At 41.7% G+C, this 16,101-nt stretch overlaps 3 protein-coding genes across 3 annotated transcripts; 2 read left to right on the forward strand and 1 right to left on the reverse strand.

The window, feature by feature from the left end:
- Window positions 1-323: 323 nt before the first annotated feature.
- LOC102715697 lies at window positions 324-2,195 on the forward strand. Its single transcript, XM_006661937.3, has 8 exons — window positions 324-585; window positions 721-742; window positions 872-928; window positions 1,051-1,132; window positions 1,246-1,341; window positions 1,443-1,567; window positions 1,650-1,668; window positions 1,763-2,195. The coding sequence occupies exons 1-8, from the start codon at window positions 483-485 to the stop codon at window positions 1,907-1,909; spliced, it is 651 nt and encodes a 216-aa protein (XP_006662000.1). The 5' UTR covers window positions 324-482; the 3' UTR covers window positions 1,910-2,195.
- Window positions 2,196-3,348: 1,153 nt separating this feature from the next.
- LOC102703251 (putative expansin-A30) lies at window positions 3,349-4,226 on the forward strand. Its single transcript, XM_006662487.2, has 2 exons — window positions 3,349-3,502; window positions 3,595-4,226. Exons 1-2 carry the CDS (start codon window positions 3,349-3,351, stop codon window positions 4,224-4,226), a joined length of 786 nt encoding a protein of 261 aa, XP_006662550.2.
- Window positions 4,227-4,789: 563 nt separating this feature from the next.
- Window positions 4,790-7,050, reverse strand: LOC102715975 (SUMO-conjugating enzyme SCE1-like). Its single transcript, XM_006661938.3, has 5 exons — window positions 6,850-7,050; window positions 6,667-6,750; window positions 5,427-5,579; window positions 5,233-5,346; window positions 4,790-5,145 (listed from the first exon to the last, which is right to left on the reverse strand). Exons 1-5 carry the CDS (start codon window positions 6,916-6,918, stop codon window positions 5,083-5,085), a joined length of 483 nt encoding a protein of 160 aa, XP_006662001.1. The 5' UTR covers window positions 6,919-7,050; the 3' UTR covers window positions 4,790-5,082.
- Window positions 7,051-16,101: the final 9,051 nt, after the last annotated feature.

A 16,101-nucleotide genomic window follows, 5' to 3' on the forward strand; every position in this document is an offset into this window, starting at 1 on the left:
CCAGATCGAAGGGATTCTATTTAAATGCCCTTATAAATAGAGTGGGATTTGGTAAATGCTGACGTGATAAGTCTGTACGGTCTCCTGGCGTACGGAAAGGGTTGTATGGAATCACTCAGCCACACAGCCCACGGAGAGCAGCAAGCAAGAAACTGCAGGTCTGCAACCACGCACATTGTCACGTACTCCTCCCGCAAAAGACTTGCCGTCCTTCGATCGATTGCTTAACGCGAAGCTCGCAATCGAAGCTTCCACCAAAACCCTTTTTTTCTTTCTCCAAAGATGACTTGATCTTTGGAATTGACTGGCCGATCCATCCGTCAAACATCCCGGCCAGCTGCCGGTGTTGACGGCCGCCGGCCGTGCGTGGTGAGAGAGACTTAAGCAGCCACGCGCGTTGCGAGATCGGTAGCTCGCCGGCCACCGAGACGATCGACCTAAGGAGACGGGAGGGTCCGGCCGGTGGCGAGAGAGAGACGACGATGGCGGCGTCGCAGGCGTACCTGGACAAGGCGCAGCTCCGGCAGAGCTACCGCAACGTCTGGCACACCGACCTCACCAACGCCATTAAGGCCGACTTCACATGTGAGCAAGCATTCGATCATCCGATTCCGATCCTGTGCTACTACTGATAACGATTCGTCCTTGAGATTCTTGTTTTGGGACTCGATCTCAGTTTTTTTATTTGGTTTCTGTAATTGTGTCTTGCTTTTCTTGCAGGCTGCTGCCTGTCGCTGTGGTGGTGAGTTGGCGTTGCTCATCTGGTTTCTGAATTTCTGCACTCTGCACTCTGCACCTTAGATTGCAAGAGCTAGCTCAATTAGTCTCTGAAAATATGTTATGTTGCTATTTTTTTTATCTTCTTATCCAGCGGACCATGCGTGTCTTACATGCTGCGCAAACGTGCGCTCTACAACGACATGTCAAGGTAAATTTTCTCTCTCTTTTTTTTCCATGTGTTTGTTCATCGTGTTTGGTTAGCTAGCAGTTCTGTTCTTCAGTATCTTTCACGGCTTGAGTTCGTTCGTATCTCCATGTGTGTGCTTTCAGATACGTGTGCTGTGCCGGGTACATGCCATGCAGCGGGAGGTGCGGTGAGAGGAACTGCCCTGAATTATGCCTTGCAACCGAGGTGTCCATCTTGATTTTGATGTTTCCTTGGTTGATAACTTCTGATGATCTATGTGATCTTCACATGTGGTGTGTTAAAGTTGAACTGATGTCTGATGATACTGTATTTTTCAGGTGTTCTGCTGCTTTGGTAGCTCAGTTGCTTCAACCCGGTTCCTGCTGCAAGATGAGTTCAACATTCAGACAACCCAGTGCGACAACTGCATCATTGTACTGTCACTTCCCCTCTCGTTCACCCGATTTCCTCCCATCGCCATTGTTTCAGAATTCAGACTGCGAGAGTAAACACAACTCTTGAATTGCTACTGTAGAGCTTCATGTTTTGCCTCCAACAATTCGCCTGCATCTGCTCTCTAGTCGCGTGCATTGTCGGCAACGAGGAACTTTCAGAGGCCTCGCAGCTCATTTCCTGCATATCTGACATGGTCTACTGGACGTAAGGCCCTCAAAGTTTTCATGCTTCTGAATTCCTCTCTTCAGTCACCTGTGTCTCTGACCTTTTCTGATGCAATGTGCAGGGTTTGCTCGTGTATGCAGGTAATGCCACATTTCACTCTCCTGAATACTCACTCATGTACTCTCACTCCTTGACATTTCTGACATCTCTTGTGTGATTACAATGCAAGTTCAGACACAACACAAAGTGGAGATGGACAAGAGGGACGGCAAGTTTGGACCTATGACAGTGCCCCCGATGCAGCAGATGTCTCGCATCGATCAGCCGGTTCCGCCTTACGTTGGGTATGCACCACAGGCACAGCCAGCATACTACAGGTAGTCCAATGGAGGCTATCCAAGAGCTCCATATACAGATCAACCTCAAAGGCTCTCTTTAGCAAGTGAAGGATATCCGTCAAGTAGATATATACTATTGTGAGAATGTGAAGAGTTTCTAGTTTCTTTAGGTGATTTAGATGTTTGAATTAGTGATGAAGTTGTGATATTTCTGCGGGAACGGTGAGGTTCACCCCTTTGTTCTCCAAACATTCTTGTCTGAATAAAATGGGGGTATTTCGGATGGTTTTGTATTGTGAGATTTGATGATCTGCCATTTACTATTAGATTGGGGATTTGATGATTTTTCATCCTAACCTACGTGTCATTGACTAAAAGAGGGCCCCACATGGCCACATGTCATTTTCACATGATTGTTGGCGAAAATCTAAAGAACGACCAATTACCAAATTTCATCTCATCTTTTCGTTCTTACTTACGCTACCAAATTTTAACTTTAAATTTAGAGTTGATCTAGGGGTTTTGCTTTATTTTTTAGCATTGACTTTTAGATCGCTAAGAATACATATATATATATATATATTATTCGTAAATTATTTTTTTTACAAATATACCATATAGCTTTTTCCATAAAAAAAACAAACAACCGCCCCCCTTGCCTTTTGTCTTGTTCAAGAAAATCAATTAACTTTATTATCTACGTACTATCTTTTTTAGTCTAAAATATTGCAAAGATAAAGATGTCGCTCCCTTGATGACCTGTAGTTTTCAGCAAATGCTGAGGTCTTTGGTATGTAATGTAATCCAACATACCAGGTCGTCCAATGTTGTTGAAGTTGAAACGATCTGAGCCGTCCATCTGTAGAGATTGCGGTCCACTGGATGCTATCAGCAAATTGAATTACACTATTGTTTTCCTGAAATGAGGTCGAGATAACACCAGCGGACCATTTATCAACACTGAATATTTTAACAAACTCAAAATATGTTCACACCTTTTTCAAACTAAATAAAATAAGCTTGTGACCTTATCAGCTGGCATGTTCATTATATTATACTCCTCAATTATATCACATTCTCCACAATCTTCTCAAAAGGAGGAAGAACACAAATCGGGATCACAAGACAAATTCCGGCACCCAATCTGCCGTACCGGCAAAAGAAAAATGGATAGAAAAACAAAGTACAGCTCGGTTTCTTGCCGGCACGTATGTGATAAACCCTCGTACGAATCTCCACAGACTCGAGGGTGTGCAGGCACGTCGTCCGGCGAAGTTGTGCGCGGTGTTGTTCTCCAAACTAATCATCACTCTGATTTGATTGATGGTTGGTTGGTTAGTTGGTTGATTGATCCAGTGCTTGCTCGATCACTATAAATTCCAGTGGCCGGCATGCGTTGTTCATCAGAGCTCATCAGCGGATCAGCCTAGCTAGTGCAGTGCAGAACAGCTCGAGGAGATTGATTCGATCAAGAACGGTGCAATGGCGGCTTCGTCGACGGCGACGGCCATCCTGGCGGCTCTTGTTGTCTGTCTCACCGGCGCTGTGACCACCGTGGACGCCGGGTTCGCGGCGATGCAGTGGACGCCTGCCCACGCGACGTTCTACGGCGACGAGACGGCGTCGGAGACGATGGGTAGGTTCACCGGCGAGGCGGCAACCGCAGCTGGTGGTAACGACGCTCGTGGATCTCGGTTGCTTACGAGGTGTGTGTGCGCGGATGTGCAGGCGGCGCGTGCGGGTACGGCAACCTGTACGCGAGCGGGTACGGGACGGACACGGCGGCGCTGAGCACGACGCTGTTCCGGGACGGGTACGGGTGCGGGACGTGCTACCAGATGCGGTGCGCGGGGACGGCGGCGTGCTACAGGGGTTCGCCGGTGATCACCGTGACGGCGACCAACCTGTGCCCGCCCAACTGGGCGCTCGACTCCAACGCAGGCGGGTGGTGCAACCCGCCGCGGGCCCACTTCGACCTCTCCAAGCCGGCCTTCATGAAGATGGCCGACTGGCACGCCGGCATCGTGCCCGTCATGTACCGGAGGGTGCCCTGCGTCAGGAGCGGCGGCCTGCGGTTCGCGCTGCAGGGGAACGCGTACTGGCTGCTGGCGTACGTCATGAACGTCGCCGGCGCCGGGGACGTCGGGGACATGTGGGTGAAGGGCGGCGGCGCCGGCGGGTGGGTGCGGATGAGCCACAACTGGGGCGCCTCGTACCAGGCGTTCGCGCAGCTCGGCGGCCAGGCGCTCAGCTTCAAGGTCACCTCCTACACCACCGGCCAGACCGTCCTCGCCGCCGGCGTCACGCCGCCGAGCTGGTGCCTCGGGCTCACGTACCAGGCCAACGTCAACTTCTCCTAGGTCAGGTGGATGGTGCAGCCGCCAGCAGCAAGTAGCAAGAGCTCTCCAACACCACTGAGAATGCTTTGCTCTGCTGCTCTCTTCTACTGCTCGTCTTCTTCCTGTCGCTGTATCGTTTGCTAGGACATCATGCTCGTTGCCCCCATCCACAAGTTCATGTGGAACAGCGGGTTTGACGACAGCATTGATGATGTAGCATTACAAACTACATTGTGATGCAAACAAGGCAAAAAAAATTTGTTGCCGAGTTTATTGTTCTGGACACATCAAAGGCCACCTAATCACAAAGATGTAGCAAGGCTAGCCATATAGAGCAAAAAATGGCATGTGCCAACTTCCAGTATCATAGGTATAATCAAGAAAAACTTCACTATATTTCTTGCAAAAACATGGTAGGCACAAATAATGGCAAGATTGGATACACTATCACAGCTTCTAGCATCCGGTATAATCAAGAAAAACTTCAGTAATCGGCAGGCACATATATTGGCAGGATTTGATACAAAAATGGCATTATCAATAGAAACGTGAAGCAAAGAATCGCAGCCAAATTGAATAGTAAATTTCCCCAGTAACACGCACAAAGTAATTTCTCTTCAAGATATAACTGGCACGGCCACGTATTTGGTACAATTCTTATCCAAACATCCATCACTCAAGCGGTTTCAACAGTTGATAAAGCTATTTCTGTTCAGCCAATGCCAGATCACATAGCACAAAAGGACCACAATGACATTGGACAGTTCTTTAAACATTCCATTTTAGGCTATTTCCCATAAAATCACATATTTTGACTTTGCAATCTACTATGCGGATGTGCAGGATGACAAGCTAGTAACTTAGTAGGCCAACGCCCTCAAAGCAAAGCAGGGTACTGCTTGGCCTGCATACGAACACGCCTCTTATATTCAGGTTTGTCCTGCAAAATAGACAAAATAATGACAATGAATGACATATAATGCAAGAATATGGAATGGCAGAATCTCATCAGTTTTTTCTTCCCAACCTGAATAAAAATGTGATAACCGTCAGTCTGCGCAGGATCGGCAGGATTTGGCTGATCAAGTAAGTCCTGTATACCAACAAGGATCTGCTTTACAGTGATAGCAGGTCTCCAGCCCTGAGAAGATGCAACTACAACTGTAAATTCGGCAGACTGGAAAGTCCTCATAAACCAAAGAAACAGCTTGGCAGGCTTACGTTGTCCTCATTAAGAATTGAGAGGCACACTGTTCCTGAAGGATAGACATTTGGGTGGAAAAAGCCCTGTGGAAACTTGCACTTGGGAGGTTTGCTAGGATAGTCCTCACTGAAGTGGAGGGTAACAGGGTAGTACCCACCTTCCCAATCAGTCTGCACAAATGTTGTATAATTATCCACTAGTTCAAACCCACACCTTAAGGATACTGAACACAAATAGCATCACTGATTATGAACTCTGGGTGGAAGGAAACAGGGGAAGAAACTTAAAGGCAACCCCTGATTACCCTTCCATGGGCTAATGTGTAAAATAGTACACTGTATCATACATATGTCAATATATTTTTGAAATGAAAAATAGCATTTGTAATAGCTTAATAGCCTGGTTTGTCGAGATAATTATTGTTACACAACTATGGAAAGTTGAGCGGTAGCACGCTCAACAAACTAATGCAAAAGATTATTATAAATGATAAATCCCCCATATGCAAGACAGAGCTAATTATGAAGACAGTGGTGATGGTGACATTTAATAATCCATATTTAAGCAACTAAATCTTACAACATTCAGATCCTTAACCTCTTGATTAGTAACTGTGCCCCGTGGCTCTGTTCAATTGCATTTGGGTTCATGAAAAAACTATATCCATGTGCATTATGCACACTCCACTGCTCATATAGGAGCTGAACTACTACTCCTACATGATAAAGCTAAAGCAAAGCATGTGAGAAACCATGCAAACCTCTACTAAACCTAGAATGGTGGAAGACAACTCATGCTCAAAACCATGTATTCTAACTCTCAAACTATAGAGAGCATCCCAGCTGTCCAGAGTAAAAGGTACTAACACGTCAATTGATAACACAAAGAAAATACCAACTTGTTAATTGATAACACTAAAAAATCTTACTGAATTTCTGAAGCCTACTGCAAACCAACTCAATCCATCAGTAAAATTGTCAGCAGACCCTCTGACCAAGTTAGGAAATCGTAGTATCCTCCCACAGTTCATAGGAATTCTTGCTCACAACTTCAAATACCAATTCAATCTACTAATTCACCAACAAAGCTAAAGAAAAATCTACTAATTCACCAACAAAACAGTGCCGAAAACCTAAAATTCCCCCACAAAGCTGCCACACAGCCAGACAGGAAGCATCGCATCCAATTGCGTGTGCGTATCACTATTCCTACCAGATCGGGCAGGAAGAGGGGTCCTCAAGCTAGCCAGTTACTTACCCCCTGCTTGCCCGGGATGGCGCAGTGCCAAACCATGAGGTTCGCCGACCCGTCGGCCGTCGTCTCCGGCTTCGCGACGAACCCCTGACGAGCAGAGCAAAAGAGACCAGGTCAGAACTCCCAGAGCCCGAACCAGCGGCGAGAAGAGAAGACGAGGAGGGGTCCAGTCCAGGACCACCCTACGTGGGGGTGGTTCTTCCGCCAGGCCTTGCGCTCCTCCGCGAGGCGGCCCCGAGCGATCCCGGCCGACATGGCGGCGGCGGCGGCGGCGGCTGGCTGGCTCCTCTCGCGCGCCCGCCGCTTCTTCTGGTGGTTGGGTTTGGGCTTCGGAGTCTCTCTGGAGGAGGAAGAAGAAGCTTCTCTCGTCAGTCTCCTCTATTATTTCGACGAAATTTTCGTTTAGAAAAAAAAAGGGAAAGTTGGCGTGGGAATTCCGGTGGAAGGTGGGCCCCACGTGTCTTGATGGGATGAGGAATTTTTTTACTCGCTCCGGCTATGCTGTTGTCCTGCGTTTGTGCGGTAGTCTTATTTCAACTTTTTTAGAAACTGAAAAAAAATAGTCATATTTATGATTTATCATCTACAAAAATAAAAATATTAATCGCAAAAGAAATTTAAATAAAATGAAGAGTTAAACATTATAGCTAAAAAGTGAAGAATTGGTTTATTTTGGGACGGAGGGAGGATGTATTATCTTTTAATTATTCGTTTTATTATATAATTATTGATATAATTAATTATTAAATATATTTTAACCATAATTTAATTTAATTTTTCTTGTTTGCATAAGATATTTGAGTAAGATGGATATGTGTGAAAAAAAATCAAAGGAACATTTAGATTAAAATATTTTAAAGGGGGATATTTTGGAGGATGCGAGGCGGGTATCTTTTCAGGCTGAGATTGCGTTTCGTTGTGTGGGGCCACAGCAAAGCAGCCGAGGCCGGTGGATTCCATTTCTTTTTTCTCAACGTTTTTTTTCCCCGATCAGATTCGCGTGCCAAATTACCCTCCACTTTTTTCAATGTCATGTGCCGTCTTTCCTTGTGTTGCAATCTCAGCCCGCATATGTTCTGTTCAAAGTGGGATTTGGAGCCTCACTAGAAATAAAAATTAGAATTAAATTATGAAAAAGAGTAATTTGTAAGTCAAATTTGGCTGCTCAGTTGCGTGCGTATCACGCCACCGGGTCTTATTTTTGTAGAGTTTCTTGTTGACTGCTGGTATAATTTATGAACAAAAGTATTGATATTGGTATATAGAGATGCTCTTTTCTCTTAAGATTTTAGATTCTTTTTTGTTTATCTAATTTTGTAGTAGTTATTTAAGGGTTTACGTAAATGAATTAACTACAGAAATGTTAGAATATTTTTAAAAGTTTACTACAGAACTTTTGCATGCTCTATAAAATTATTTTTTACGCTAAACACACCATGTAGAAAGTTTGCAGATGAAAAATCCAAATCCAAATCCAAAAGAAATGAACGGGCCTAGAGCATCTAGAATCTTCTGTCTGAAAGCAAAAGAAAATGTTTTTCCTTCCATTATTCGCCGTGGCATTAAAGACATCTCTGCTTTATTTATCACCATTCTTCTGCATTTCCCTCTGCTAGCTGCAGATGCCCATTATCATAAACTCTCGTAAATTCCTCTGAATCAAAGTTTGGTTTCACCTGAAACTATACTAACTATGGTAGTTCACATTCATAATTTAAATGATTTTATTATTGCATCGCATTATATGACTGCTTCTAGATATTGCTATGCATGCATTGATGCATACTGTGAGTGGGTATTATTTCTTTTGGGGAAATTTCTGCTTAACCATATATATTTGACGGAGCAGGGGGTCACAATATTTGACGAACTGTTTAAAGTTGAGGATTTTATGGCTATAATTTCAGTGATCAAACTTACTTCCATCTGACTGACTGACATAACCCACTAATGCTAACTGGGCCGTGTATTTGCCGAGGTCTTCTGCTACGTGGGCCCCTGATACGTCGCACAAATTCTAAGCGGGCCATTAACGGCCCGTTTGTTCCAAGATGGCGGGGATTAAGTTATGGGGCCTTTCATGGGCCGCAGTGAGGCAAATTGGGCCTAATTGTGGGCCATAATGCAATAACATGACTATAATAGGCCGCCTTGATGTGATGGGCCACTTTGAGTACTAAGTTGCCACTCAAAGTAGCCTTGACGCTAAAATGGACCAGCGTGTCGTTCCATTTTTTGACCGCCCTGACGCTTGCTAATAATGGCAGCTTGGTAAATCGCTCTCACAAGAAAACACCGTGGTAAAAGTATCACTTGACTAAACTCGAAAACATTGACCAGGATCTGAGTAGCAAATAGCAAACAAAAATTTCTGTTAACTTAATATTTTCGTTTGTTCAGCAGCAAGCAACTTTAGTTATTATTATTATTTTGTTCAGTGGCAAGTGATATTCGACATGTAACAGCCAACAAGCATGGTAAACAGCAGGGTCAGCAATATACGGCACACGCATACACAAAGTACAACTAATACGTCAACTCTTCATGGAGGAAAGACAGTTTTTTCTGTTCTGTCAGTACTCCTGGATCACTTAAATCCATGTAAGTGAACTAGACCAGAAAACAGTAAACGAAAAAGAACAAAGAAGTTTTCAGGATACCAAGCATATATATTCGTGAAAAGAGTTTTACTCTCGTCCTTACTTTTGTATCTCGAGGTACCGGTACCTCATGGTATCAAATTATTTTTGATCGTTGGATCCAACTGTGTATATAGCTAGATCCAATGATGAGAAACGATTTGGTATCTCAAAGTATCGATACCGTGAGGTACAAAAGAAGGGATGAAAGTAAAACTCTCATAAAAAACAAGCTGATGTGTACCACAAATTCCTACAAATTAAGTCTTTTGCTGATCAAGACCTCGATCATCTCTATAGAGCGAGTGATAACTGATAAGAACAATCTCAACTTAATTCAAAGAGCAATGAGTCGCTTCCATGCAGCACGTACTAAACCGCTGCGAAACCCAAGGAGATTTACCTCCAAAACAGCAAGTTCTGCAATGAGTCATGGGACATTTCCTTCCCGAAACCACGTGCTGCCTGCCCTCTCAACGTCCCTTTTGACGAACCAAACAGGTCACTGAGTCCATTGTCCCGTCTATTCGTATACGTTTATGTATATATAAGTTAAAAAATTTTGGTTTAACAAAAAAGTAACTCGAGATACTGGTACCTCACGGTACCAAATTATTTCTGATCGTTGGATCTAACAGTGCACATCCTACTCAGCTAGATTCAATGGTGAGAAATGATTTGATATCTTTAGGTATTTTTTGTTGGACCGAAGTAAATCTCTAAAAAAAACATATAAGTTAAAAATAGAATTTTAATATTTAATTTTGAAGTTAATTTTGAGATTTTTTCATGGTAATTTATTTTCTAGGAAATGTTTTTAGATCCCTAAGAGCATGTTCAATAGTAGAGCCCATTGTGAGCTCTACCTCAAGCCACGTCAGCAATAAGAGTCTATTTTAAAATGATACGTACAAATGTAGAGTCAGGTGTGGTCTCTTTATTCCTGTAATAAAATATTTTTTATTAAGCTAGTTTCCTTTTTATACATTCATGCAGAAAGTTTCCTTTAATAAATATTAAGAATCGATTCTAAGCCGTTACCATGCATGACAACAGCTTTTCTCTCTTCTTCCCACTCTTTTCTCCATATCACCAAATTTGCTTATGTGACGATTGAGAGTCAGCTAATAGGCACCCTTGTACGTGCCCTAAGAACACATGTATATAAGTTTTTACCAATAATATTTTTATTTGTTAATGATTTGTTTCGCTTGTGTTTAATTTCCACGAAAAGATGCCTCGTCCCTTCCGCTTTAAGACTGCATGGGTACAAATGCCAGGAATCATGAGCACTGTCCAGCAAGCTTGGACAATTCTGAATTGACAATTAATCCAAGCCGTTCCACATCCTTGCACACAATCTCGCGACAACCGGGAAGAAATCCAAAACATGGAGCTCTTTTGGACACAAAATTGCAGCTTCATATGGGTCAGGAAGAGAAGCCGGCCCCCGCGCATCACCTACCTGAGAAGAGGAAGAAGGGACGCCAACACCAGATTCTTTCACCTCAAAGATCAAACTCGAGAAGGTGTAAGAGAATATAACATAAGTTTTTGAGAAATTTTATCATCCTTAAGAAGGTACCAGGAGATACCATTATTTCCTATGTAAAATTTAGTACCTTCTAGTATTTAAAATATCAAGAAATACAACATAAGTTTTTAAGCAATTTTATCATTCTTAAGAAGTTACCAGAAGATACCACTGTTTTCTATGTAAAATTTAGTACCTTCTAGTATTTAAGATATCAAGAAATACTAAATTTTAGATATAAAACAATGTTACCTCCTGATACCTCCTCGAGAATAGGAAAAATGCTCTAAGTTTTTTCCCAAAGAAATCGTTTTTTTATCGTGGAACAAATAAAGTATGGCACTAATTAGCTGGATAGTCTATGGCCACGTTCGATGCCCTGTAAGTTAACTTATATCCTCTCGTTTTTCGCGTACACGCTTCCCGAACTGCTAAACGATGTATTTTTTACAAAAAATTTCTATAGAAAAGTTGTTTTAAAAAATCATATTAATATATTCTATATTTTTAAAAAATTAATAATTAATTAATCATGTACTAATCTATTACTATATTTTCCGTGCCAAGAATAAGTTAACTAAGAACCCTCTATACCGAATGCGGCCTATATATAATATTGGGGCATTAGTGAGATTGGTCATGATGTGTTCTTTTGATAGGGTGTTTTGGATCCGGGATATAATAATAAGCTAAAACACAAGCTTGTCCTAGCTCGATTCGCAAGCTAGTTTGTTAAGCTCATTATCAAACTCTATATCATTTACATCATCATCCTTCAAAATTTCAAATTTACCATTATATCGTATTTTAACATAATAATAAATATATTTATAAAGAACTCTCTAAATGCAAATAGTTTATGTGCAATGAAACGAGTGGACACTACTTAAGAAGCACTATGTATGTGAACATATGGTTATATTTTGTGATAGCGAGCTTAACGGACTACCTCTTAAGCTCACGAGATAACCTGTTATAAAATGAATGTTTTGACAAAGTAATTAAGATAGTTTATGTACAATGAATTATTTTTTATAACATATTTCAACCCTCCCAACGACATCGTTTACCCAAAACCAAACAGATCGACGTGAATGTACGTTCTGAAGCCAACCCCCACGTTCTCCTCTCACCAAGTCAGCATATGCATCCTTCCTCCTTTGGAGGACGAGAGAATTGAATGTACACTGTGACACGACGCTACGACAGTAACAACCTAAGACGAAGAAACAAGAGTGGGCCGGCCTGCACGTCCATGTCAGGCTGAAGTGAAACCACCCACTACACTACACGATGATCACAAGATGATCGGTCTCCTGTGCAAGCTTTTCGCAATCCCTTTGCAAACTTTCTTTTCGCAAGTTGCATTGCAATGCGCTGCGGCTGGATCATGCATCATGGCTTCTTTGGATGGTCATGTCATTTCCTATCGATCATCGATCAGTACGTTGTTCGCGACAAAAGAAACTATACGATACGTCCTCCTACTGCTGCTACAGTGATATACTGCGAGTGCAACTACTGCATGCAACCTGCGGACAGATAGCGCGTCGTGACACCGGCCGCGAACGAACTTGGTAAAGCCATTAGCTTTGCATCAATGCCATATGTCTAGATATATATCTCCCATCCCTGGTACTGCTCCCACCCAAAAGCTAGACAGGTATTCCTGTCTAAGCCATTGCCACTGCAGTGGCCATGCATAGCTATCTAAGCTGTGTAGGTTAGCCTAACCCTAACCCCCACCTAACTCCTAACTAGGTCTGTGCTTGTTTATCTGTTTGCTTAATTTGATTAATAACCGATCCCTTCCAAAATATATGCTATTTTGATTATGTATCTGAACGTAGAAGTAGTATTTGCTCCGATTACCCTTTTTGGGAAACCATATAATTAATGGTAGAACACACAACCACTAGTTGGTCAGTTGCTTTGTCACTCAGAAAACAATAAGAGGCGAGTTGAATTACTCACTCATTTTCATATTATTAGATTTATTTTAGTTATGACTAGATTTCACCTATTGATTATGTATATTAGTTATATATATGTCTAGATTCAATAACATTTATATAAATCTAGATAATATTTAAAAAAATTATGTTACGAAACTGAGATAGCAGTAAAGTGCAGTGGCGCCGGCTCTCTAATCTGAAACTAGCTGCTTTATTCGATCGGCGGCCAACAAGGGAAGGTGGATGAGATCCTGCCGCGTCACTGAAGATTGTATAGTTCCTACAGGAGCTGCTTGTCTGATCAGCTGGCTCTCTTTTCAGATGTGTGCTAGCTTACACTTACTTTTTCTTGTTTTCTTTCATCTTTAAGTATGCATGATATGTGATGATATAAGAACATGTATAATAACAGGCTATAAACCAGTTATAAATATATTTTAAAAAAATAAAAGGAAAGAGAGAAGGGATGTGGGCTACTAATTTGTAGCCAGCTGCACACGGGCTCTAATACAAAATGTGTGTATGACATGTGAAACCATGTATCGATGTTTTGTAGGTAACTATTGTATGAATTGACTATAGATGAATTGGAGCTACTAGTTGACTATACTATTGAACTTTCTCTAAGTGAGCTTATGTAGATCTTAAATTTTTAATTAGAGCTAGCACAGTTATTAGCTATTGATAGGCAAAATGCTTTTGCTAAAAGCAAAAGGCTGATGCTTTGCCATCTAGGGATGGCGCAAAGCTAGGGACGCGAGTTGACAACGTCTACTAGTTGTGTCTTCTAAAGAGAACAATTGCTATGCTAGCTAGACTACGGTTTATTGATCACAAATCTTTCTAGTTAATGTACTTATTCCATTTTATTTCTACGTAAATAAATGTCCTATACTATACCGGACGATTTAGGATCTGCTGTACGTACAGTACTGTGCCAACAGTTCCGTGTCACCAAAATGTCAAAAAAAACTTCAATTTTCAAAAATAAAATGTCAAAAGTACCAGCAAAACCAAAATTCACAGGATTCAGTAAAGACGTATGATTGTACTACTTGTAACGGAGTTCCTTTGCTGTTACACGTACAATCCTACGGTGATGTGATACAAACATATGACACTAAATATTCGCTCGCACAGATTGGGTTTTACTCTAACGGTAGTGATCAATTATTTATAATGGTTCCCCTCCCCTTACAGATATGTTAGATCAATAGATTGAAAGGAGGAGATATCATTGATAGGAAAACGGAAGAGAGAGAAAAAAAAGAGGAGAAATCAGCCCCGGCCTATCGCAATCCACACTTGTTGCGGTCGCCGTTCATCATCGTCCACCAGATTTACCATCGCTGTCCCTGTTGGGAAATTAATATAAGTCGTTGTCCGCCATTCACGTCGATTCTAGGAGCGCATATATATATATAGTAGTAGGACTGTATGCTAAGCCTAGCCGGCTTGTTGGAGAGGTCGAGCTTGATGCTCATGGTGTGGGCTAGCTCCCGTTGTCATGGGAGATGAGGAGCACCTCATCCCCGATGCCCAAGTTCCTCGTGTAGTGGAGGAAGTGGCATGGTGGTTGCAACAGGCAGGCAACATTGGCACTAATGGAGACGGGAGCCAAGTGGGAGAGATGGAGCAACAAATAGCACTACGAGTAGCTATGAGAAGATAAAGGTTGGGATGGAGCATGAGGACATAATGACTTTTTTTGCTAAGGAGGGGTCATTTATAATCGCTCCCAAATGACATCTTATCACTAACGGCTCACAATGGTTGTAGCTATCTCTAACGACAATCAATATCATCACCCATCACAAATGTTGTGATATATATTGTCTCATTTGGATCTCTTATAGATAACCCGTTATAGCTTTTCAAGATCTGTGCTAGTGTTTTAGAGAATGAGAAAAATTCAGAGGAGTGGTTGATAAGCTACAAGTTACTCAATTTTTGACTGTTAGTTTATTTTATGGATTGTGAAACTATTGATTCTTATAATCTGGGCGAAAATCTAGATAGACTTTTGGAAGCCAGAGATTTTAAAGGAAGCTGCACTCGTCAAGGCTCCTTCAAACATGGTGGTCTTGCCATGCTGTAAATAATGTTTCTTGCTTTGGAGAGACTTACTTATTTTTCATTATTTACCACAACTCTTATCACTTTATTAGTATGAATAGTAGTATATGGTTACCTCGTTCTGTACATCCTATCAGTTTAACATTACAAACATGAAGGATTAATTCATTTACCATGATTCTGTCCAGCAGATCGAAGGCTTTACCTCTGTACCATGCTAGTCAATCTCAGTCACCTCAAAATATGGTTCTTCCAACTCTGAAACCGAAGTGCGAGGTCACTACTCCGAGTACTCACTAGTACAACTACTGTGAAAAGACCAATCACAAAATAGCAATTTTACTTGGAAAATCGCAAGAAAAGCTTCAAAAGGTACGAGCTGCACCTGTCAGGTACTAGGAAAAACCTTTAATTAGTACACCGGAGAAAGACACTTACTATAATTGCATGGACCACAAAACCACTGACTTGTAATTTATGCAGCCAAGTACAAAATCTCAAAAGAAGTTATTCCCATTGTGGTTTTTACATACTCCCATGCACCAGCTCAACAACCTAGCTGCCCAGCTCAGTGTGATCTTATTTACTTGGAGAATTAGCTGACCCGTCCTTCGCAAAATATCGACACTTCTGGTGTAACGAAATGTGAAATTTAAATGAGATGGTTATGATTTATCGAGATGCTCAGAAGATATGTTATAATTTGTTGAGACAAATAGATAAGCAGAGAAACTATTGTGTTTTCGGATAAATTTAATTAAAAAGTCAGAGGCTGATATATTTGGAGGGGTGCTTTTTTACCATCCTTTAAAAGTACCTTAAGATATCCAGAATTTTAGTACAAATTTTTAGTAATTTAAGGTACCACACTTTTTACACTAAAAAGGTGATATGTTGATATACTTCTTTAAGGATGATAAAAAATCTCTATTTTGGAACCAAGGAACTGGTACTGATACTTGAATGCAATTTACTGTGCTACTACCAAATAATGTATAGAAAGGACGTTCAGATCATGTAGTATGATTAGAAGCTAGCCATGAGACCATGAAGTATGTGTAGTCACATGCAGATCGAATCCGGCGAGATCATTGCACCTCTTGTATTTGGAGGTTCGCTTATACTGATCCATGTGCGTTCATCGCTTGACAAGTCCTATCTCCGTTTTATATTATAAGACTTTCTTTTTTATGGGGATATTATAAAACTTTCTAGCCTTATGTAAATTCATCAA

Source organism: Oryza brachyantha, chromosome 10 (genome assembly GCF_000231095.2).
Source record: "Oryza brachyantha chromosome 10, ObraRS2, whole genome shotgun sequence".
Taxonomy (NCBI): domain Eukaryota; kingdom Viridiplantae; phylum Streptophyta; class Magnoliopsida; order Poales; family Poaceae; genus Oryza; species Oryza brachyantha.

Coding starts and splice junctions, on each gene's coding strand:
- LOC102715697 (XM_006661937.3), top strand. CDS start 483: ATGGCGGCGTCGCAGGCGTACCTGGACAAGGCGCAGCTCCGGCAGAGC. Junction 929..1,050: donor CTCTACAACGACATGTCAAG/GTAAATTTTCTC, acceptor GTGTGCTTTCAG/ATACGTGTGCTGTGCCGGGT. Junction 1,133..1,245: donor AATTATGCCTTGCAACCGAG/GTGTCCATCTTG, acceptor TGTATTTTTCAG/GTGTTCTGCTGCTTTGGTAG.
- LOC102703251 (XM_006662487.2), top strand. CDS start 3,349: ATGGCGGCTTCGTCGACGGCGACGGCCATCCTGGCGGCTCTTGTTGTC. Junction 3,503..3,594: donor GACGGCGTCGGAGACGATGG/GTAGGTTCACCG, acceptor GCGGATGTGCAG/GCGGCGCGTGCGGGTACGGC.
- LOC102715975 (XM_006661938.3), bottom strand. CDS start 6,918: ATGTCGGCCGGGATCGCTCGGGGCCGCCTCGCGGAGGAGCGCAAGGCC. Junction 6,751..6,849: donor GGCGGAAGAACCACCCCCAC/GTAGGGTGGTCC, acceptor TCTGCTCGTCAG/GGGTTCGTCGCGAAGCCGGA. Junction 5,146..5,232: donor GTTATCACATTTTTATTCAG/GTTGGGAAGAAA, acceptor TCTATTTTGCAG/GACAAACCTGAATATAAGAG.